The sequence below is a fragment of the Bombus vosnesenskii genome, unplaced genomic scaffold (genome assembly GCF_011952255.1).
Source record: "Bombus vosnesenskii isolate JDL3184/JDL3185 unplaced genomic scaffold, Bvos_JDL3184-5_v1.1 scf7180000013273, whole genome shotgun sequence".
Taxonomy (NCBI): domain Eukaryota; kingdom Metazoa; phylum Arthropoda; class Insecta; order Hymenoptera; family Apidae; genus Bombus; species Bombus vosnesenskii.
The window spans coordinates 3466586-3491386 of NW_022882931.1; the positions used below are offsets into that span (position 1 = coordinate 3466586).

A 24801-nucleotide genomic window follows, 5' to 3' on the forward strand; every position below is an offset into this window, starting at 1 on the left:
CACCCGCCTTTCACACCTTTTAAAATCTACATTCTCACCCGTGTTTCACACGATGTACGTCGTGTATGACGTATTAACACATTCACGCAAACAAAAAAGCATAGCATCATACCATCTTCGCTGATTTCTTTCTCTCTCGCTTTCACACGATGCAGCAGTAAAATCACTAACCGGTATTATATCGATGAGTCAACGCGTAAAAACGACTGTAAGTACAACGTATTGCATTGTGATTTTGGAATTCAGCACTGTCGCTCGCGGAACAGTCGAGCCTCGCGCGCTTGGCAGTGAATATTTTTGTCCATGCTCAGCGAGAAAAATGCAGCTCGAGTGCGCCTCTATGTGTCGTCTATCTGCGATATAACAAATCTATCGTAAGACTGAGGTAGCTCCATTGTAGTCCGTCGCGTGTCGTTTCTTTCCACTTTAACACCGCTCAAAGCGATCGAAAGAATGGCTCGATATTCTATATTTGCATTCTAAGTACGTACGTATTTCTAAACATCTAAACATCTTCGAATTACGGAAATATGTGTCAATTCTTTTATATCAGTCGAAGGTAAAAAACCATTTTCACGATTTATGAAAAATTCCTTCGCCCAAAGTATTTATTATTTATCTTTCAAATCTATCGCGTTCATTTATTTCTTTCTACAATTTCGAAGATATTTGAGTAACTATAGTCAGATGTGTAATAAAAATATTACCAAGTTGTATATTGTAACTCTTTCGAAGCTTTATTTCTATATATCGACCGAGATCTTAAAGTTTCAGTTAGTTTGAGCAGTATACGTAATTTTAACCTCAAATCGTGGCCGACGTTCAGAAATATTTAAAACTGTAATCTTCGAATCAGCTTGAGCAGTATTTGTATAATTTTCATGCTGAAACGCGACCAGCGTACAAGGATTCTCGTTCGACTCTCTAAGCGATGCTTTATCGACTATTTTCTTCCCTACGTTCTTGACTTTTTATTATTATGATCGAACGCCGGCTCGACTGTTCCGCGGAAGGAGGCAAGTCCTTAAACCTATGTATAATCCGTGGAAGCTATATTATCTCGCGCTTCTGACTATGTGTAAACATTGTGTATATATAATTATATAATAGTATATACTCGCTACATATGGAGACGTAACGGTTTCGTCAGGACGACTTGATTCGTCCCCGAATATTCGTAAAAGTAACGTATGCTTTAGGTAATCATGAGCGTGAGTATAGCGCGAGAAGAAGACTGATATTTAATTAACATGGAGGTAGCTGCGGTGATTTTCACAATTATTTCTCTTTTCTCTTATTACTTTCTCTCTTTTGTATCTCTAATCGACATATGACTCGTGAAATAAATTCGAGTCATCAACTCGATACTAACGTATCGCGACAACGCTAGACGAGCGATAGCTTGCACAAAGGCAGACGTAGAATACAATTAGATAGAACCCGCAACTCACGTAAGTCATTTACGGCCTCCGTTTTTACACGAATCAGCTCTAATCGATTTCACGCAGCACACACATCGATTCACAGATACAATGCGCACACGCCTTGCCATTTGCCAGAGTAAAAATCTCGTAACAAACAAGAAACAAACAAACAAAATAAAACAGAATTAGACGCTTAGCTTGCGAATTGCCCGAGCGCCTGTTTTAACGCAAGAATCACACCTGTAGTAGTAGTAGTAGTAGTAGAAATAGTACTAGTAGTAGTAGTAGAAATAGTACTAGTATTAGTAGTAGCAGCAGTAGCAGTAGTAGAAATAGTAATAGTAGTAATAGTAGTAGTAGTAATAGCAGTAGAAATAGTAGAAGTAGTAGAAATAGTGTTAGTAGTAGTCGTAGTAGCAGTAGTGGTAGTAGAAATAGTAGAAGTAGTGGAACTAGCAGTAGTAGTAGTAGTCGTAGTAGTAGTAGCAGCAGCACTAGCAGTAACAGTAGCAGTAGCACTAGCACTAGCAGTAGTGGTAGTAGCAGTAGTAGTAGTGGCAGCACTAGCAGTAGTAGTGGTAGTAGTAGTAGTGGTAGTAGTAGTAGTAGTAGTAGTAGTAGTAGTAGTAGTAGTAGTAGTAGTAGTAGTAGTAGTAGTAGTAGTGGTAGTAGTAGTAGTGGTAGTAGTAGTAATAGTAGTAGTAGTAGTAGTAGTAGTTTCTATAAGTATAGTATCACGGCCTGGCTGCTTCAGATTTCCTGAGTTTGTTTATCATTACATTTACATCAACGCGTCATATAATCGTGTCGATTTTTGAGTACCTGGGATGGTAGCTCGCTCCCTTCCTCGCGAAATTTTGATGCAGAAAAAGGAAGAAAAAATGTGACTCTTCGAACGTTTCCCTCAATTGTCGCAGAAATTAACGCATAGCAGAATATCCGATTTTAACGGTTTATCGCTTAGAAGAGGAAGAAAAGAATGGAAGAACGCTATGAATGTCTGATTAATATCTTAAGTACGACAGTGATTGGCAGTCGTTTCGCAGATACTTTTTGCTAATTCTACTCTCGGTTTACAATGATTTCTTAGCCACAAACGAGATCTTCAGCCAGCTTTGAACTTTCAAGGGACTTCCGCAGCTTCATTTTATTCCGTTTTAGGTAAGATAATTTCCGTCCCTTGACAAAATTCACAGGCGGTTATTTGCGTTCTCTCTGAGAACATACGAACGTTCATAACTGGCAGACAATTCGTGAACGGCTTAGCTGCGTTTACGGCGTCGTTAATCCGTCTTTATAATGACCGTAAAGCCGCGCGGAGGCGAGTGCACTCGTACGATTCGGCATTTACGAGCACCGGCACGTTCACCGTTTATTATTGTCGATACCGAGAGAGCTGCGTGTTGCCAATACCATCGAGCATTTTGTTATGCGTTAGCAACTTTCTTTCGTCGTTCTATCCCATTCTCCCCTACCGTTCGAAGACCACAGACCGCGAATTTCTAATCCCCCAGCAGAATTTTCTTTTCTTCCATTCTATTTTTCCAGATCGTTGTTACAATATTTTCAGAAATTAAATATCCACCTATTACATATAATTTGTTCCTTTTTCTTTTTTCATTTTTTAAGTTCCAGTTAATCGACAGAAATATAATCGGTCCTTATATCGATCAGTTCGGATGGGAGCGTTTTCACGGTTACGCACACGATTGTCTCTCTAAAAACTATTGCAATACTGTAGTTGGTGGTATTTTATTTCAAGTGACTATTGCGAACTATGTTCAACGGACTATTTTATTTGTGGGATACACCCGACTGGAGATTTCGATGGCGGGGTGCTCTCGGCAACAGGGAAGGGGAGGGGGCGTTCGTGTAAAAATATTTAATATGTATATGTACATTTCGTATATATATATATACAATATACTTCTGATTGTATACATATATGTGTATATATATATTTATATATATAGCTATATAAATACTGTCGTAGAAAACTATGATCTGCAGGGAGGGACGTAAATATCTGTCACTTCATAAGGGAGACGAACGCACCCCGCCAATTCTTCTTTTTTAACTATAATGCTTCCTTATAACGTGTGTGTACGTGTGTGTACTCTATGCAGCATTCAACGAGTCTGTACATGTGTGAGTGTATATTTCGATGTGTACGTGTTTGTGCTGTGTACATGTTCGTATAATAACGTATATTTACCGCGACGATTGGTAAAATCGCCGCCTCTATTCGCACAGTAAAAAAGAAACAAAAAAAATCTTTCTTTTTCAAAAGATTGAAGAAAAACGAAGAAGAAAGTCTATAGACGAGATCACTGAATTATTCACCAACTTTGCACGCGGTTGATCAACGCGTGTACGATTCGATGATCGGCATAGAGGGTTGGCAATCAATGTGGGGACACTTTCTATGCAACCTATATTTCATAGCGATAATGAAAAACAATAGAACATTGAACGAAAATGATTTAAAAAAAAATGGTAAAGAAAGTCTTAAACCTCGTCGCATTCGATTAATTATTCACAATGGCACGAAGAAAACGATCAATCCGACTTTCCATTTTCCTCTCTTTATCCCCATCAGCATTAACTTGTTCAACGATACCTAGAAAACCTTTTAGCTTCCTCCTTCGATCGGTGTCTATTATTTTTTCGTTATTCATTATTTTCCCGTCTCCTTGTTTCCTCTCCTTTTTAAGATTCTCCTCCTCGATAAAACACCGCGAATTAAATTTGTACTCTGCGAAGAATTTTTTTTTCTTTTTTTATTATTTTTTCCCCATTTTTTCCAGCTTCTTCTCCCTTATTTTCTCTTCCATTTTAACCTTTGTCTCACAATATGGTCACGCCTGATGCGTAATATTTATAGAGAGCTTTTTTCAAGGCAAGAAGTGGTTTCTTTGTACCGATTAGACCTGGATTCGCGTCTCGATCGATCATTCCCGTATTCTTTTCCTCGATCTAAAACATGTCTATCTACGAAGCTTCCAGTTGTAACCTCGTGACGTGTCAATTCGTGGATTCGTCGGCAGGAAACGAGCGATTAAAAATTTCACTGTCCACAACAAGCATTAAAATATCACGTTTCGAGGACTCATAATAGACGAATCACCGTAAACGAGTAAATTTTACTTCGATTTTACGATTCACATGGCCTCTTTGCGTGGTTCGTATACAAATATTTCGATCGTATACAGATACCCTCGTAAGTATATACAATATAAAGTTTAAAAAATTCGAGAATCTCAGCGTCGAACTCGCCCAAACTCGTTGCAAATCTCACGGCCTGATAATTCCGGTAACACGTTCCTTCCAAACACATGTTCGTGTAATTATTGTCTTGAATAAAATGTTATAGCTTCGGTTTACCGCGTTTACAGCTGCGGTTTACAGCTTAAATCCCTAATAAATGACTCTCGAGAATTCGTACCGGAAAGGGTGAGGATCGACGCTACTCGTCAAAAAGTTTGCTCGTTTCGCGCTCGTCCACGTTCGATTGGTGAACATTTTCATTTTTGATTTTTCGAATCTATGTAATGTTTAACCTTTTTCTCTTTCTCTTTCTCTCTCTCTCTCTCTCTCTCTCTGTCTCTCTCTCTCTCTCTCTCTTTCTGGACGTATCACTTCACGCAGAGATACATACACAGGTTTCGTTCGTGAACGATGTATTCCTATCGTCAGTGGCCTGGTAAAGTCACTCAGAATCCCTGTGTTTTATCGGTAAAATTCTCTTACAAGCTAAGAAAGGATAAGTATACTTCGAGTATTGTATTGTGTACAACCTACTAAACCTAGGCAAAAAGAAAAAAAAAAAAAGAAAATAGGTGCTAAAACCTACAAAAAGAATTTGTCATCAGACAGAATCGATTCTCTCATTTACTTGTTACCATTCTCTGTCTTTCACACACATATGCGAAAGAACAAAAAAAAGATATAACCAAAACAATAAAAAAGAATAAGAAAAGACAAAATAATAGTCATTATACTAGACAACTCGGAACGGAAGGAATCCTAACGTTTAAATCGCGTTGCGCCAGTATGTATTGCTAAGTTTCTCTTTTTGGCTAAACGTGCCTAATTGTGTATGTGTATGTGTATGTGTGTGAAATGTGCGCGCGCGAGCGCGCGCGCATTCGTGTGTATGTATATATATATATACACACATACATACATACGCATATATTTATATATATATACACACACACACACACATATATATACATATAATATGTATTCTCAAGGTATACCATAAAATCAAAGTAGCTCGTGTATGTATTCAATTAGTAGGAACCATTTTAGTATTACACATTTCGAGCCTAAACACGAAATCGCGCGCATAATTGCAATCTACGAGTTCGAAACTGCCTCTTCCTCTATCTTTCTTTTCGTCTTCCGCTCTCCACCCTACATATCACTCGAAGAACGAGAATCACGTTTGTAAAATTCTGGAGCATGATTCAAACGAGATACAATAATATTAAAACTCCTACATATACCTATCGTGAAACGAAAATTCGTTGGAAAAGAAATATCGACCGGTTTATAAATAACGCGAGTTGAGAAAGGAAAATCGTTGATCGAGATGAGTCAAAGACATATAAGAATGCGGAAAAAGACTTCGATGGATGCTCCAGGAGCAAAAGCAACACGAACATGAAGAAAAGATGGATCGTGGTTCTCGTTCTACTCGTGACTCTATACTATCAGTCCCCTTGCATCACATTTTTCCTTCTTTCACTCTCATTATTCTTTTGGAAAAAAAAGTACACGAGCAACTAATCGTCTATGAGCAGATCTCGTCCACGGGTGAAAGAATCGTGTCGTTCCCCTCAAGAAAGAAGAAAATCGCCCAAGCCGAAAAAAAGAACTTAAGTACTAGAAAGGTCATGGCAAGCCCTGGGGGATGGATTTTTGTTTCCAGTTCGATTAATCGACAGGTTCGATTGAATAGAAGAACGAAGGTGGAGTTCCGCATGACGAAAGGAACGACAAGAAGGGCCTGTTCTCGATTATTTTATGATTCACCTAAGTCAAAGCCTTCTTTTCCTAGTTCGCGCGCTACTTTATCTAATTCTAATTTCAAAACAGAGCAATTTCAAATTCAACTGACCAGTTTCAAAACGCATCATCTCTAGGATTGTGTAAGAAATATCTCCTTCTTTTTCTATCTCGAATCCTGACACCATTTATCACGTTGTCCTAAGAATTCTCTCCAGGCTATTAAAGAAAGTTTGGTCGACTTCGCTAAACATAAACCAGCATTAAGATTTCTTGTTTGCCGATTGACATGTTGAGCTACCCGGTATCGTTCTGTTTCATATTCCGCCTCTTTCCCTACGATAAAGCGAATAGACAATTAACAATCGCAATAATCGTCGCACTTCTATAGAGCGACTCTTAATCGGCGAAAACACGACCGCACTTTTAAATCACGCGATAATACATAACTTTTCATGTATATACGTTTGTGTATATGTGTATGTGTATTACCACAATACGTTAAAAAGTAAAATGTAGTATGTGTGAGAGTGTATTTAATGTACGTAGTGCCTTGTATACGCATGTTTGCAGGTGAGTGCACTCTTCTAAAAAATACAAAGGGTGCTAACCCTGGCGCTACACGTATCCACTCTAGCCATTACTTTAATATTCTCTTCCCCTCCAATTATTATTATTATTCATTCTTTTTATGTGTATCCGTGTACGTACGTACGTGCCGTTGTAAACTAACTTCTCTATATATCTAGACAATATATATTTTTCCTCAACATTTATATATAATAATATGATATAATATAATAATAATATCATCGCGCCAATTGCGTACACGCTACGATCGCTGTTCTTTACTTGTCTTTCTCTCTTTTCTTTTCTACCTATAGAAAATAAAAAGGATCAAACAGTTGCCTTGGCGTTGCCTTGCTTCTCGATCCGAGACTTTCGTCTGCGATCCTATAGAAACACAGTCGTTGATACCATGACCAATATTTTCATCGCAATATATCTTTTTCACTTGAACATTTGCTGTAGCGCAACTGACATCGTCGAATAGCCATGGTGATAGACCTCTTCATCTCCAATCGTTTCATCATATTACTTTCCCCTAAATTCATGATTCATGAGATTCATTCGTCTTGGTCTGTCCCATTACTTATCGTTTATCGTGTTCACTGAGGTAGACAGATGGAATATTTTAAACAGGCTAAAAACTGTATACGCGCATATACACATGTGTATATGTGTTCACACGCATATCCTCCCGGAAGGCGTACGTGTGTCTGTGGGCAACGAAAAATTCCGTTTGTTTCTCTGTAACGTAGGAGGAATTCGTTCTCCAATCCAAAGACACATGGGTACGTATGTGTTCTGCAGTGACTTCATTTTCTCAACTTCTTCCTTCTTCCTTCTTTGGAAAAAAATCAAAAGCGTTCCATCTCTCGTAACGAAAAGAAAACAGGAGTAAGTCTCTACTGAGGTAGTGGATGGATTTGACCGCGAAGGAAGAGGACGTGGCTGGATCCAAGATACAGGACACCTCTCTTCAGAAGTACTTCCTAATCGAGTCACGTATCACCAAATCTGTTCGGAAGATTCCGTTAACGTGCCATCTATTCCGCTTTAACGATCTCTGGCTCCTCGTTCTCGCTAAAGTCATCTTCTTCGCCGCCGGACGTCTCGCCTTCGTCCAAAAGTCCAACGTGCCTATCCTGCAACGTATCCTGACGATCCTCGTGCACTACTCCCGGTCCTCGACCCTCATCTCTGCCGATCATAGGATAATCTTCGATCCCACGACTGCCTAATTTATCCATCGCGCTCATGTGAGCCATCTTAGCCGCGTGTGCAGCCGCTACTGCAGCAGCTTGCTCTGCACTAAGTCCCATTGTGGTCAATCCGGAATTCTCCGCGATAAATTGTAGATACGTATCGATGATCGCCGATCCAGTGGCGCTGGTGTTATGATGGCTAGGATGAAGATGTCCGGGTGGATGAAGAGGGGCCGTATTTGGCTCACGGCTGCCGTGCATGGTGTCTAAAGACTTGGCCGCAATCGCCGTCGCAGTCGAATTTTTGGAGTTAATGCCGCTGTTGCTACCGCTTACTTTGGTGATCACAGTGTTATTGTTTGGCGTCGGCGATCCATACCTCAGGCTGAGCGGCAGCGTTAGGTCTTCCGGGTCGTCCCCGCCGCAGATGCTGCTTCCGGCCTCGGATGGCGCGCCTCCTCGAGGTATCTCCAGTCTCATGTCACCCCTTCTGGGTCCCGTGGGACTGGCACGAGCTCGTAATTCCGCGGGACTCACCTTGACACCCGCCTTGGCCAATAGACGCGACGCCAGTTCAGGATCGAACGGACTCGGCATCGGTAGTACTGGTAGGTCCTTAGTGCTGATTCCACGATGCTGCCGCGACATGTGCGAATGCAAAGAGTTCCTTGATTTCGCCACGGTGCCGCAGAGAACGCAACGATAGCCAGGACAGATCGTGTGCTTATCTTCCAGATGAGTTCGCAACGTGTGGGCAGATCGATAGATCTTACCGCATTTCGGGCAGGGACGTGGATCTGTGGCGCGGACCCGCATCATGTCCAAACCGCGGCGACCGACTGAAAAAAGAAGACAAACAAAAGGCTGATGAAGGCGAGTTTCCCGAGTGAAAGTCGTCTGTCGTCGTCGTTTTTCTTTTTTTCTTTTTTTTTTCTTTTTTTTTTTTTTTGCCGAGAAACTTGCAGCTAAGGGTAGCGCAAGCCCCAGCCAATTAAACAGCATGGAAAGAAATAAAAAAAAATAAACGTTGAATAGAAAACGAAAGACAGAGAGAACTTAAGGGAAAAAAAAACGTTGTTCCGTTGTAGAACTCATAATATAGTCTTGGCTTGGTAAACTGAACAAATGTGGATCCATTGGAACGAAGATTGACGAGCCACGTCAGCTTCTTTGAATACCTTTTATTGTACAAAGCATTACTTAAATAGTATATACTTCATTTCGTGTGTCTTATGTATAATCTTACGTACGCTAGTATCTGCTAAAATAGTGCGTATGATGCTCTATACATTGTTCGTGGCACGAGCTGTCGCTTGTGAAAGGGATTTCCATCGAGCAACTTGTTAAATTAAAAATCAAAGATTATAGGATATCGAGTTTACCGGAAAATAAAAAGATCGATCGTAACGAATGTTCGAGACTAGCCACCATCGTCGTATCTACGAAGAATAGAGATCGTTTCTTTTTCACTTGCGCAACCAACAACTCGTGCACGCGAATATATAATATATTTATATTTATATATATTTTCCTCGTAATTTTATTCGCAGCGTATCCTCTAGTAACTATCGTACATCGGTGTGTCGAAAAAACTTAACCTGATCAGGGGATATTCTCTACCTAGGGAATACTGACGAAAAAACACAAAACTGTAGAAAAATAAGGCTAGGCGCTGTTCTTGAATCGACTGTTCATCGTGTGCTGGTCGATCGTTTCTCCAACGTTCGCTGACGCGTTATATCGTCTGTCATTTCAATATATATTCGTATATTCTATGTTTCTCTACGCGTGTGTGTGTACGTGTAAATATACGTATTAATATTCGTATTGCGGCGCGTTTCATCGAATAACGATTACGGAAGCATCGCACAACTAGTCCCGATACGCGTTCAAACATTCTTTCTTCCACGCGCCGTTCTTTCCTTTCCCAATATTTTATCGTTCCGTTCTTCTACTGTTATAAACTCGACTATGTTTCGCCCATAGACTAAAAACTTTTCCCGACTCGTGTTTTACGCTTTTCCTTAAAAACTACGCTCGTTAACGTAAGGCTGGCTTACTCAGCTTTAGAGGAACATTGTTTTCTCTTGTTTAAGATACGTTAACCTAATCATTAATTATATTATCGTCAACATCGTAGTCTTACAAACAACGTCGACCTTATTAATACACGATCTCTATTGATGTGACTACAGTTTTTTCCTTTTTATCTTTTTTTCTTTTTTTTCTTTAATCAGGCTCTACTAGAAATACTGTTTCGTACATTTTTTTTCTTTTTATACAAAATCAACTCTTTCTCTCTCTCTCTTCTATATATATATAGATTTAATCTTTATATATATATATCTCTCTCTATATTTATATTTATTTATTTATATATAATATATTCCTTCTCTTTTCATCTCTTTTTATTTATATATATAATAATAATAATCTCCCGAATATATTTACAAAGTGTGCGCTTCTCAGTGGGCATTAATTGTCAGGAAGAGAGGTGGGTAGTTGTGCGACGTCTCGAGAAAGCACTAAAAAGGGACAATGTCATCCTAGACGTAACTCGCCTCGAAATCGTTCTCAACCCTCCTCTCCTCCTCCGCTGCTACCATACAACCCCTACCATACAATCCATACAATCCATACAATCGCGTATACAACCCCTTCGAACGATTATAGACTCTGGCACGCAAGACCTTTTCGTAGAAACGCACCCTCCACTGTGTCCAAGAAACAGATACCGAGACACGTGTGCTCGGATCGATGAAACGATGTGACAAAGGGAATAAAAAAACCGCGTTCAAATTCGCATACCGAACAAGGTACTTCTAGAAAAAAACGAAGAACAGATAGCAATATTCGACCGAGAAGAAAAAAGAAAACATTTAAAAAATACGAAATCGGATATGCGCGACAAGAAAAATAAAATGACTACGAGATTTTAATGTAACCCAGACAGATAGCCAGCGATCGTTCGTTGCCTCTTTATCAGACGTAAGTCCATCTAAGCGTCTTTATCTGATCCCATTGCACCGGATGCTTCAAACGCATGTGGTTCCTCACACTGTTAGGGTGAGAGAATGTTTTCGCGCAAGAGGCAACGGGACATGTGGGCGAGTCTCGCGGATAATGATGCTCCAAGTGAGCCCTCATTGTACTGATATCCAGCAACATCCTACAACAAAGGGGACACCTGTAACCGTGCTGTTGATGATGATCGCGTATCATCTTTTGCTGCCTGTAGTCCGCCGGGCTCCGTTGATATTTGGTCGTAGTGGTGCTCGTGGTGGATGCGGTGGTGGTCGACTGGTCTTGCTGCTGTTGCTGCTGGTCGTCTTCCTGTAGCGCCTGATGATGATGGTGAGGAGGAGGAACGGATAGTGGATGATGATGACGATGCCGATGATGTTGCTGGTGATGGCTGTGGTGGTGGTGGTAAGCCGCGCCCTCTGCCTCATCGAGCCCGTGATCTGCAACCACCACCACACCAACGTTACCACCAGCCACCACCATCATAAACTCAAACCCAAGCCCCTCCCTAATAAAAACAGAGAGTACCAAAGCGCGCGAATATGTGTTCAAACCGCCTTCCGACCCCCCAGATTTCCCCTGTAAATCCTTACCCACCCGTATCCCCCCATTGATTCATGCGGAATATCTAGAGAGGTTACGTCTCCCGCAAATAGTTACCGGTTACTGGTATATCTGGCGGATCGCTAATTGCTCTCTCTCTCTCTCTCTCTGCTCGATATCGCGCGCAATTGGCAGACAGAGGACTGCACGGAATTCGCGCAATCACCGCGTAAATCGAATACTGACGGTAGAGACGCTTGAACGTGTCCCGGCAGAATCTCACGTGCCAGATTATTACGGAAACCGTTCGATTCTCTCTGTGAATATACGCGCGCGTATGCGTGGGGTGGCTGAACACGCTTCCCCGGATATTATAGTTCGTCGACTCCAAAACCAGATCCACGCGGATTTTGGCTCGAAGGTGGCGGAGGTGTGTAAGCGTTCTTTATTACGTGTTAACTTAGAAAATACCCCTTTTACTTTACGTAAGCGATCGAGCATATTATACTCGATAGATTTTCCATGTTTGCCACGTCTATCTTCGAACCTGCCGGAAATCTTATTACGGACCTTTCGTCCGTACCGTGTCTATTATACTGTCTTTTCTACGTATGATATCCGTGATCGTGGAACGTTAAGCGTACCTCGTTACACTGTAAAACGGTAAAGTTCCTTGTCTATGGCAAGGATTCTTGATCACTTCGTCTGCCATCTGCTTAAAGTCTGTAGAAAATAGGAATCTGAATGTGACCTCGCTGATACAGGCGACCACACCTCGAACGTCACGCTTTAACCGTTTTAACCTCCCTCGTTCTATGTATAAATACGAATCAGGACGTAACCTGATTTTCTCGAATATCTTCTCTTTTGTAAAAATAACGCGACGATAAACCGACTGAAATCGAACCGAAACCGGATAATATCTATCATGGATACAATGACAGCGACCATTTCGAGTTCTAAAATAATCCGATCGAAAATCTCGATTCGTTTCTGTACCAATTACGGTCATCCTGTATCGACGAATGACATGCAAGAACAACCCCCGACTTCATCTGGTCGCGGATCGTTTTTTGTGGATGCTGTTCGACGAGAACGGGACGGCAGACGACGAGGACCGCACTCATGGCAATGAGGAGGACGAAGAGGGTGACTGATGCTGCTGTTGATTAGGATTGTTCAAACTGGGCCGTTGGTGTATTCCGTGCGCCTGAAGCTGATGATTGATCAGGTAATGCTTGGTCTTGCACCGTTTCCCGCACACGTTGCACTGCGGCCACGTCTCCGGCGGCGGCCAATTCGAGTGGACATTTTTCACGTGTTGCCGAAGGTTGCTCGGCGACGAGTAGCTTCTGCCGCAGTAACGACAGAGAGGCCTAGCATCGTCGTGGCGCAGTGCCGTGTAGAGTCTCGCGAAATTCTCCACGGCTTGCGTAGTTTCGCTGGCGGCCGCAGCCACCGCCGCCATCGCGGCTTCCTCCCTCTTCGGCATCACCGATCCTACAACCAGGACGTGCCCGTCAGTTGATTCTCTTTCATTTCTTTCTTTCTCACTCTCTCCCTTTTACATTCAGGATTTATTTCTCTCTGTCGTTTCGTTCGTTCTTTTTCTCACAAGCGTCCGTTCTTCTCTTTTGCTCTTCTCAACACATACAATCATACAGCAGTTGCTCCTTCTCATATACGTGCAAACACATTAAGCCTCTCTTCTCACCGACATACGCCCACACACTAGTCACACACGTGTGACCAGTCTCTCACACGTGTTCCTTTCCTCTTTCTTACTCTCTCTCTCTCTTTCTCTCTCTCTTTCTCTCTCTCTCTTTCTCTCTCTCTCTCTCTCTCTCTTCCTCTCGTGTCTTCAACGTTTTCTCACTTTCTCTCTCGATCGTGTTCCGCACCCTCGGGCCACACGATATCGTACCCGATCGATCTTTCCTCTCTCTCTCTTCCTCTGCCACGTGCACACAGGCTGCACTTCATGCACACGCACTCTCATACCTGAACACACACGCACGCAGGCTACTCTCGTACTCTCAGGGCATGCCCGGTTGTAGGATGTTTGGTGTGTTGTTGTAGTTGTTGTTGATGTTGATGATGTTGTAGCTGTCAACGTTGATCTCGTTTAACAAATTAACTCTACGTCGATTCGTGGCGAAACCAGCGCATAGATCACGGAACTCGTGCGTAATTCGGGCTACCTGCGCACGCTTCCTTCGATCCATCCCTTGAGACCTTAAACTGTGTTTCAGAGCCTGTTAATCGAAACTGAAGCCGTCTTGTCGGATCGTTCCCTTTTCTTCTCGACTATTCTCTAATCGTAAGACGTTCTTTTTCAATCGGGTCCAGCGACAGCCGCGGGAGACTGTCACCGGAAGTGCTCTTCTGCTCGCGCCTCGTCGACAAAATCGTAGGTGACAGAAGATAGAAGAGAAATGTATATGATCCTCCACAACGTCGCCACCTTCGTCCTCGTGCATTCCAAGCTCTCGATGCCAGAGAGTAAGAGAGTAAGAGAGTAAGAGAGAGAGAGTAAGAGAGAGAGAGAGAGAGAGAGAGAGAGAAAAGTAACGGAGGGGGAAGGGGAATAAAAAAAGGAGAGGCCAGAATATAAAGGCAAAGAAAAAAAGAAACAAAAATAGAGAACTCAGACAAAAGGGAGTTTCAGATGTAAGAGTAAGATAAGCGAAGACGAAAGACAGGGTGGAGTCGTTAGAGGAGGAAGGAGGAGTACGAAGAAAGGAGGAGACAGTCAGAAAGAGAGAGAGTGTGCGAACTACGTAAGAACCCTCGTATTGATCCACCCTCTACGCCTCGTTACGACTATCTTTCCTACGAATCTCTAAGCAAAAGGCCTCTCCCACTTTCGTGCACGTCTCATTACGTAAAAGGGCAAGAATGTGCAGGCACGACGTGACAGGTATCCGCCTTCGAAATTGTCTTCCATAAGTATTGTGCCACCCTCCGATTCATTCCGCCACTCTGGATTCCGCCACTTTGTTTAGAGAACCATAGAGGACGATCCTCCACCTCCACTATTCGAAAACGTTATTAACTTTACGGCTGATGAAATCGTGTTTAATTTACGATTGTGTACTAACGTCGATCGTCTATTACAAGTCGAATCAGCGAGAATAAGGATTAATCTTGGCCTCGTGAAATATGACCGGGATAAGAAGCTTCACACGATGGAAAAAGCGATCCGCGGTCACCGCACAGAGAGTTTTGCGCGCAGCTTGTGATTTACAGCGCTGGGACGAGCCGATTTATTAGAATTACGTGAACGGTACATACACCCGGAAAACCATATTCAACGATGATTTACGTATCGGCTCTGCCGCGTTCTGCTCGGAATTAAGGTCACGCTGCACGTTCCAGCCACGAATCGGTTTTGAAATACCGGTTGTTATCTATGATGAAAGTAAACGCGCTAACGAGTGGTAAAAATGACACCTGCGCTAGAATCGCGTGGAAGGTTTTCTCAACCATCCAATTCCTTCGTTTTCTGTCTTTTTCATTTGAATCGAGACTTTATTGCCGGTAGCACGAATTTATTACCATTAGATACAGTGTGTCTGGTAACTGATAGTAAGACCGAGTAAGGTGTAATTTTTCATGAAAAAATACCGCGAAAACGCAGGAAAAACTTCTTTCGAGAAAAATGAAAATCTGCCTGAAAATTCGAAAATTCGATAGATTAACTGTAAGTTTCTACTCAAGTATTTATATTTTTGACGTATTTTTCATGAGGATTCGTCCCTTGCCGGATTATGTCACCAGTTACCACATACTCTGTATACAAAATACAGTTAGCGCAACACGTTCGCTTTGCTTACAAGAATTTCGTTTTACTGTATAGAATAAATATAGAAAGGCCACGTGGAACCGTAAAAGTAACCGTGGAAGTAAAGAACCGAGCAAAATTCGAATAATTATGAGGAAACTTTTTCTACGCGAGATAGAATCACGTAAGACAGTCGGCTGAGTAATTGTACCAGCGAGTTCGATCGATTAGGGTGGGAAATGTACGTGCGCGCTTGATTACAACGGACCTTCGAGCCGATCGGTCGGAAGAGAGTGATAGAACGTCGGGAATGACGGGGGATGGGGAGGGACGTCGAACCGGAAGAGAAAGCACGAGGGTAGAAATGGAATGGTGGCCCTGTGACAGAAGGACCACAGAAGCGCTATGAAATATAGACAGACGATGAGAAGTACAGGATGTATCTATAGTAGCGACTATTCAAAAATGCAGAAAATGTTTATTCATCGATATCGTAAAAATATCTCAAAAATTGAAACATTTTACTCTCGCCTAAGAGCTATAGATCCGGATGGATTACATCAAGAAACAAAAGAATTCCAAAGAAAAAAAGATGGAAGAAAGCAACAGGAGGAATGGAAGTAGAACGAACAAGAACAACGTTCTACTTCGAAAAAAAGAACCAGATGTAAATTGAGAAAACTGAGAAACAACGAAGAGGTTAGAAGTCCAACACGAAGAAAGAGAAAAAAAGAACGAAAGCAATGAAAGGAAGAAACTAATAAGCGACAGACGAGAGAGGAAGGAACGGTGTTGACGAGGAAGGAACTTCAGTAGTGAGGCTGGGATGATTGCGCCATTCCATTAGCGGCGTCGCTCCGACGAATTGCGCTGCATTAACGAGAAGCCGCTTCTCAAGAAGCAGTCAGCACGCTGATTGGCCGAAGGGAAGTCGAAGATCGATGTCTTCGGCTTTCCGCTAAAGTTCTTCGCTGTCTGTCTCCTCTTACGCAACGAAATGTCTTGGAAACGTCGATCCCGCGAACGACCGCGTGGGTATCGTCATGAAACTGCCGGATAATTCTCTATACCAACGAATACATCGAGACTAGTCGGCTCTCTAACGCGAGCGAAACTTTAGATCCTTTCAATCATGTCGGCCATTGACTCTCCCTGGGGGACTAATCAGGGGAAAATCACTGTAGCCTTCCTTTCGCGGAGGATCCTTTTCATTGGTTCTCGGTCAATCAAACTCGCAACCGGCTATAAATTTCTCTAATTATTTGTATTCTCCCTTCGCACGAAAATTTTGTATCTCGAGGAAAGATTTTTTTTATGAAAATTCTAGAAAGATAATCTTCCTTGATCGATCGAACTTTCAACTGGCTATAAAATTTTCTAACAATCTCTATAGGAAAATCATATTTTTTGAAGGAAGAATTCTTTTATGGAAAGTTCACGAAGACGATCTTGTTCTTAACTGCAAGGATGCAAAGATTATTACCAATATTCCTTTTATCCAATAAAAGATTCTTTCGATATTAAAATTCCTTCTGTCTTCTTTCTCCTTTTATCGCGTTGTAAATTCAAATAAGATCGACGCGAAAGTTCGAGCAAAGCTTCAGCTTTTCAATAGGCCCAGTTTAGCGTTTCCTCGGGAAGTCGAGCAATTTCGAAGCGATCAATAACCTCGCTCTTTATCCGTCCCGCGTGCCGCGCGTCGAGTTCCTTCGAACGGTTATTCCCGTCGGAAGGTACACCTGGTTTCCGGTAGCGAAGTTTCTTTAACGATCGGTTACATCGAACGCGGCTCGGCACGGCTTAGGTTTATGACAGGCTGATGTATGGGGGCTCGGTGAACGGACAGAGAGGTGGGGAGGGACGTAGTGCGAGAGAACCGGGAGAGAAAAGTTTAATTTAGGTGGCCCACGTTGTTGCCTACGAACTCGTGGCCCTCGTGCGCATCCACTTCCACCGCGACGCCCCTTGTCAGAACCAAGTTTTTACGAGCCTTCTCGTGAAGCTCCACGAAGAGCGAGTGAGAGAGAGAGAGAGAGAGAGAGAGAGAAAAGGCGAAAAAAAATCGGCGAGAAAAAGTGAAGAGCGTCGCGGTGCTCGGGCGAATAACTTTTGTCCTTTCGCTCGTCGACTCGTTTTCGCGCGTTCTTTGTTACATCTACACCGTTAATTCCTCCCTTCCGTCGTTCTCTTAATTAACCCTGACGTCGCGAGGATATACGAAATTCCAAAGCGACACGTTTGTCGAGAGACGTACAATCCCCTGGGAGACCGGAAGAACCTGCCAATCACGAAACCCAATACATAGTATCTGTGTCTCCCTTTCCTTCTTTCTTTTTCCTTAAATTGAAAAATCGTGTATGCCTCGGGGCGTATCGCGTGTGTGACGCGTGACAAGACCCGCGTGTCAAGCGCCGTTCCTCTTTCTAAGGCACGCTACTATAGAGGGAAAACTATATAAGGGGTTGAATCCGCGGGGATGGTTGGAAGAGTAGTTCGAACGACTTTGGACAGTGAAACGGCGTGAGAGACGGGTGTTTGGACGATCGTGGGGATCCTGAGGAAGCTAAGGGTGGTTGGTTGGCGGTGGCGGCAGTGGCGTCAGTGACGGCGTCAGCGGGGGTGGCGGTGGTTCAGTGTGGCAAGGGTGGGCGCCGGGGGCAAGTGAGGGCAGATCAATGCGGACATGTGCGGGAAATTGCACAGGGATCGATCCCGGGACCCTCGGGGGAAGCACGGCCTCTCACTCTTTCTCTCTCTCTCTCTCTCTCTTTGCTCTGTCTCTCACTTTAGCCCCTCCTCCCCCATCTCGCTCTGCTGCTGCCCTCGTAACCGTCTCTCGCCTTCTCACAACTCGTCCCTCTCTTCCTCGTTCATGAAAACGTCCGATGGCTTTTGCGCGTCGCTCAACCAACTTCGCCTGGAACGCTCCTCTGTTCCCGTTTCTTCCCTTATTTTTAGAGGACATTTGTTGCGTCGTCTCCGCGGATAGGGGCCGGCTAATTCGAACGTATTTACCGACGAGAAGAGATACGAGCTTTCTTTCTCGGAAGTAGCTCGTGCGTCCTTTAATCGAAAGGGATGAGCCACGTCACACGATGATAACGAGCGGCGTGTAATTAAGTTTCTTAAGATTAATTGTACGATTGACGTGCGTCGTAAATCACGGGGAAATAAATGGAATTACACTGACTGTTTAACATCGGTGAAAAATCTGGAAACGACCAACCGTTCGAAATCGTATAGAATCTATTCGGGAAACCCTCCCAGCGGGGGATCCAAGGAAAACTGATATCCCGAGTCGACAAAAGCCTAACACGTTAGATAGCGATATAGCGAAGCAACGAAGAATGAGACAGAACACGGCCCTGGGGTGTTACCTTCGGTGAAATTGATGAGGAGCTGCTCTAGAGAAAAGTGGAAGGTCCTTGGATTCCCTGGGATCTACGCAGCGTCGAAAATTCGTGACAATGGCCAGGACGAACCTAACCTAACGGGATCTTCATGAAAAATGCAATCTAGGACAAGGTGGAAGAAGAAAAAAACGAGCTCAAATGAGAAATAGAACATTAGCGGCATAGAACAAAAAGGGTCGTTCGACATAAATATCTCTGACAGAATAAAATATCTATTCTCTCTCCCTCGCTATCCTCGACCTCCTCCCTTCCTTTCTTTCCTCGCCGCTTTAATTTCAAGCTCTATTTTAATTTCAAATACGTCTGTCTGCGAGACTGTTTTAAAATTGAAGCGGCGCGCGAGCTTTTAATAAAAGCACTATACGCGCGTCCAGGTCGCCTTTAATTCAGAAACTACACCGGGAACGAACATTTAGCGCGGCAATAACGAAACTCTATAATCTCTCGCGTCCTCTCTAATCCCTCCTGGCGAACGTGAGAACCGAAAATAACGCTCGCAGTCTGGACTCGAAACTCGGATAGGAAAGGCTAAAAGCTTTCTAGCAGACAGCGGCGTGTTGGAGAGAGGGAAAAAAACGAAGAGATGTGGGGAAAGAGGGGTGAAAAGTAGAGACAAGAGGGTGAGGAGACGCAGACGGGTAAGGTGAAACAGACCTCGAAGCAACTTGTCCATTTCCTGATACCGGCCACTCGTTGGAATTCAATCAAACTTGCAAAGCTTTCCAAGGACCAGAGAACTCTCTCTCTCTCTCTCTCTCTCTCTCTCACTTTCTTCTTCTTCTTCTTCTTCTTCGGGTAGCCCGAGCTTACGGCTAAAGTAAACAACGAGTCCCCGATAGATAGAGGACCGCAGACCTCGAGACGATAACAACGACGAGGAGAAGGAGAACGCGAAAGGAACGTTTCTTCCATCGTACTTGTTTGTACTTCTTCGAGAAAACTGAGAAGTAAGAGAAGGATAAGAGAGTTTACAGTGGAGAAAATCACTGGGTGAAGAAGGAAGTTGAAGCGAGGAAGAAGATGGAGAGTGGCGTGGAAAATCAATGTGGTCAGAGAGAAGATAGGGGTGGATGTAGCGAGAGAAAGAGACGGATGGTAGCTGAAGACGAAGGGGGTTCCTTTATGTCGGGTCACGTCTTTAATATACCTCGCGTGGGCGGCGGTGGCTGCGGCAGCTTAATCAATCTTCCTGCTAAAGTGTGCTGCACCACCACCCCATCCGTCGTTGCTGCAACCGTGAAATCCAATCTCATTCTATCGTTCCTCTACGTTCGACGCGGAACAATCGATACGCTCTAGGCGGAATAAGCCTGGTGTACGCGATGCCTGCACATAGAGAGAGAGAAAAAGAGAGAGAGAGAGAGACCTATGCATTCTGTGCTGGTCAGAAATTAGAAAATTTATATAACATGAACTCTGATATACGTATCCAAGTGCATGAAGAGTAGGATCACCACCGTTATCAATTAGAGAGAAATTTAATTAAGATGCTCGCTCCGTTCATAAAAGAGGTGGGATTTAGTTTCTTTAATTAATTCCACCGTATCGTGTCCTCTTTCTTCGTGCGTTACGAAATCTCTACGGGAGCCGGACAAGTTTCCCCTACCTCTATTTTTTATTCGGTTTTGAAAGGGAAGAATCGATAAGATGGGACTAAGAGCGATACCTGGATTGTGCACGAGTAGAATAACAAAAGGGACAAGGCGCCATGTGACACGCGCGCTCCAACCGCGCGCACTCTCCGTTCGTCATTTTTCTTGATGGCGCGCCAAACTTTCGTAATTTCGAGTGGCAACGTCTGCGACGCATAACTCGTGGAAAAGTTAGAGCTAGACGAATATCACTGTCAAGGCGTTCGTGACTCTTTACTCTAGTTTCGTTGCTATTCTTTACGTTAATGGAGCCTCCTGTCAATTCTGTTAATGACTCTTCACGACGAAAACACGCGTGGAAATTAGTCAATCCGGAATAACTGACGCAATACCATCGCTAAGTAACTAAATATAGTTACGATAAATTTAGCTAAAATAATATTACCAAGTTGAAACTCGTGTACGTTCAACTTCTTTTCCTTCTTTTCGAGGCAATATAGTAGGACTCAGAGATACTTCTAACCTAAATAACTCTACCTTATCCTATCCTTTAATTTCACCGCGTTTCTATCGTTGTCCCTCTTTGTTAACGAAATTAGAAGGAGAAAAGATAGGAACAGACAGTTTTACGCAGCGATCTAACGACTTTGCGTCCGGACAGCAGACTAATGCGATAGATTCCAAAAGGGAATTGCAATTGTCATTTGTCCAGACGACGCAATATAGGATGAACCGCCCTTCGGCTTGGTCGATCATCCCCTTTCCTCGCGCACGTTCCGCCAACACGTGGATGCCACGAGGGGTAAAAGCGAGGAAAAAGGGGATTCCAGAACATTAAGGAGACAAGAAACGAGAAGAACCAGCAGGATGAAATCGGGATAAGGTGAACCTTGGTAAGAGGGAGTAAAAAAAAAAAGAGTAGCAGAGACCAAAAAATACGCAACCACGAGGTAAAAGGAGAAGCGAATCCAACGAGCAAACATTTGAACTCAACGGTCTACGTTTCGCTTATCGCACGAAATCCCATTTTTATTCTTCTACCGATCTTACCCTGCCCTCTATGAGTGGCCATCTTTTTTCTACCAGCCCCAAAGCCTCTATGTATCTGATCGTCGACGGCAAAGTGGGCCACAATATCCTTATATCCCATCTCATTTCCTGTTCTTCCTCTCTTCTTTGTCTCTCCGCTCTGCCCTTCTCCCCAACCACTTTCCAAGGCAGATTACACTTTCCTAGGGAACGCAATCGATCATACGTTCGCGTGTTATTTGCTCGACTTCTTTTCCACGAAACTTTTAATGCCACCCTTAGTTCTCGGCCAAGAGAAGAATCAGTATTCTGCGTCAAGCGAGCAAGGGAGAAGTAAGATGCGAGACGCAGGCGTGTGGAATTAAAGACGGGAAAACTTATTCTTTTTCGTGGTCCTCCTCAACTACGTGACGCGCGTAACACAACCGATCTTTCGTTCATTCTTTACGATAATCACGCGATCACTTTCATACTTTCCCTGCAGTTTCTCTCACAGTTGTTCTTCCCAATGTATGTCGAAAGATATTACGTACACGGCGTGGAACGTCGGTTAGACGATAGAAGAGACACGCCGCTTTTATCAGACAAACTTATCAAGTTGATAAGAATCTAGCGAAGTCCGAAACGGACGGTTAGGTTATCCGGATCGAATCCGGGTGATAGATGACTGTAATCTGTGAAGCGGCGAATGAAGAGCCGATTTCACCAGCTTACGTGGAGATTTCCCGTGTAATGGCGAGAAAATTGGAGAAAAAGCGGAAAAAAGCCTTTCGAGCGTTTCGAGTGGTGATTGAGGATTGGGAAAAGTATTATTTATTTAACAGTAAAATCACCAAACTAATTCTATAGACCTGTGGATTTATAACGATGCACTTTTGGGCATTTCAATGAGTTTTTGGATAATGAATATGAATAAAGCTTTGCTTCAAAGCTTCTATTTTCATTTCTATGCTATCAATGTTATACTTCCACCTTCGGTGATTCTAGCATTAAGAAACTTGTGAACAATGTAAAAAAATTTCTGTTCGATGGAATTGCGATGTTCACCCGAATGTCTAGGAATTCAAATTTGTTAAATCTACAAATTGTTTGACTCTAAATATTTCAAAAAGTAGCGACAGATGCAAAAATTAAAAAAAAACTCTTCCTGAACCCACTTGTTTGAAATTCAAAATACCCCTGACCTAGGACAATCGTTAAACTTAGGATGATGATGACACTCGAAACTAATAGATTAAAAAGAAAAAAAAACGAAGAAACAAGCAAAAATGGAAGAAAGACATATGCTAGCGAGCCATCATCTTTAACGACAGCAGGAAGTAGAACCATTTCCTCGTGGTGTCGGTTGAAACCAAAGCGGCGAATGCTTTTAGATGCTCACTGGCTCTCAAAGGTGACGTAGTTTCACTCCAAGAAATAAGAACAAGACGATCTAACCGACCGCTTGAATGGCAGGGATTGCGGGTTGAAGGTAAAAACGGAGAAGGCGCAGGCAAAAACGAAGGGTGGGAGGAAGGGTTAGAATGAACGAAGAGAGAAAGCGAGAGGGTGGCTGGAACAAATGCGAGTCTCCTCCTCCATTTACGTCGGAACTACGAGCGTCAGGGTTGGGTAGCACAGACAGGAGATGGAAGAGATTCGTGGAAATGCCGTGGAATTGGATAAGCCGGCAGGGTTTGTTTTGCCAGGGGTTCGCAATAGGGGTGATAGGCTGATCGTGTACTAGCATCGCGTGGCCCACGCTCACTAGGGTCTTGTATCGCGTGTCCTGTGCAACTTTCTTCTCCTCACCCTCGAAAAACCCTGATCCAATGGCTCGACGCTGACAACACACTCACACTGTTAACGATTCGATCCGTGAATGGTATAGATCGGCTTGATATCACATATATCGTAATGCAAAGCCTTTTTCGCGTGATATTGCAGTTTAAGTTTAGAAAATACAAAATAAACTCTTATATACATATCTGCTATCTGCTATCTCGAGTAGAACTGAAAGTGACCGATCGTAAAAATGCAATTTGAATAAACGAACTTGAAATTCACCGTGTCAGATCTAATTCGCGTGGAAAATGAGGAGAATTGAAGCAAACGTCTGCTAACAAGCTGGCTCAGAAACTATCGAGAAGGAGGGGCTCATCAAACTCTGTCCGAGAGACAAGTTCAATCCTATGGAACACGTGGAAAACGAAACGAGAGATAGGGTGAGGTCGAGGGTGAAGAGTAAGGTAAAGTTAGAGAGGAAGGAGCGGGAGGCAGTAGGTGCTGTTTGTTGAATCCTCGAGATCAATACAAGCCAGTCTATCTCTTTCTGCCTCGTAATTCCGTGAGCCTAAATGTGCGCGGGCATTCGACGTGTGTACGTATGTGTGGTACCGAGCCTCGTTTCGTTCGTGCCTCTGAAAATGCACACAGGGAGAGACGTACACAAGCGGACACACATTTACATACGATTGCAGGGCGAACTGTGACGCGTCAAGATGAGGAAGCGACAGAGAGTAAATGGGACGCTGCATTTCTGGCTACCGGTTTTAGCCACGCGTGTCAATATTTTAAAAGCACCCTGTGCAGAGACATACGTTAAAAGACAAGCGAATATTACGCCCTGAATTCGGTTCGTTTTAACGCCACGGTCGGAAATAATTCGCTCCATTTCTTATTTTCTTTTCCTATAAAGATACACCGTCGTAATTCGGTCAATCTAATTGCACACTGACACAAGCGAAAGAATTTATCAGCGGTTAAAAAGAGAGAAAAAAATGTGATTCGTTTCAAAAGAAAAACAAATAAAAAAAAGGGAGACGAAAGAAGAGAAATATTCACGATAAGATTCGGTTCTATTAGAAACGTTATTTTCACCGGTTCAGCTATTTCTTTAGAATTCTCTATTCGCTCGGTTCCTCTTAAAGGCCGTGAATCCTCAAAAGTGGTGAATACAGTTCTATCGACGTTTTTCCCGTGAATGACTCTCTCTCTTTTCTAGAAACGAGGCTGACGCATCCTTCTTTCTTCGTCCGCTACTATTTATGCCGATAAGAATACGGGCGAGAATTTCAAGAAGTCTCTGTCGGCCAATCGCGGGCGCTTACTTATCGCTGCCTGGAAGGATTGGCTGCGCACTGCGGTACAATACGAAAATAGGTCGGCCAATCCTCGTATCAGCACCCTCTTTCGCCCTCCTTCTGCCTATCGCCACCTCCGTTCTTTTGT

The 24801-nt window shown here is 43.2% G+C and overlaps 2 protein-coding genes across 3 annotated transcripts in view; both read right to left on the reverse strand.

The window, feature by feature from the left end:
• Nucleotides 1-1617: 1617 nt before the first annotated feature.
• On the reverse strand, nt 1618-4379 carry LOC117231739 (integumentary mucin C.1-like). Its single transcript, XM_033490442.1, has 2 exons — nt 4276-4379; nt 1618-1987 (listed from the first exon to the last, which is right to left on the reverse strand). The coding sequence occupies exons 1-2, from the start codon at nt 4377-4379 to the stop codon at nt 1618-1620; spliced, it is 474 nt and encodes a 157-aa protein (XP_033346333.1).
• Nucleotides 4380-6424: 2045 nt separating this feature from the next.
• LOC117231556 (protein abrupt-like) overlaps nt 6425-24801 on the reverse strand; it is a 67142-nt gene continuing 48765 nt past the window's right edge. Inside the window, exon 9 of one of the 2 annotated variants that reach the window (XM_033490108.1) lies at nt 6425-9045. In XM_033490108.1, coding sequence (XP_033345999.1) covers nt 8048-9045 — 998 coding nt within the window. In that variant the 3' untranslated portion in view covers nt 6425-8047. The remainder of the gene's footprint in view (nt 9046-24801) is intronic. The other variant, XM_033490109.1, reaches the window with a different exon arrangement.

Coding starts and splice junctions, on each gene's coding strand:
- LOC117231739 (XM_033490442.1), bottom strand. CDS start 4,379: ATGATCGATCGAGACGCGAATCCAGGTCTAATCGGTACAAAGAAACCA. Junction 1,988..4,275: donor GCATCAGGCGTGACCATATT/GTGAGACAAAGG, acceptor TACTACTGCTAG/TGCTGCCACTACTACTACTG.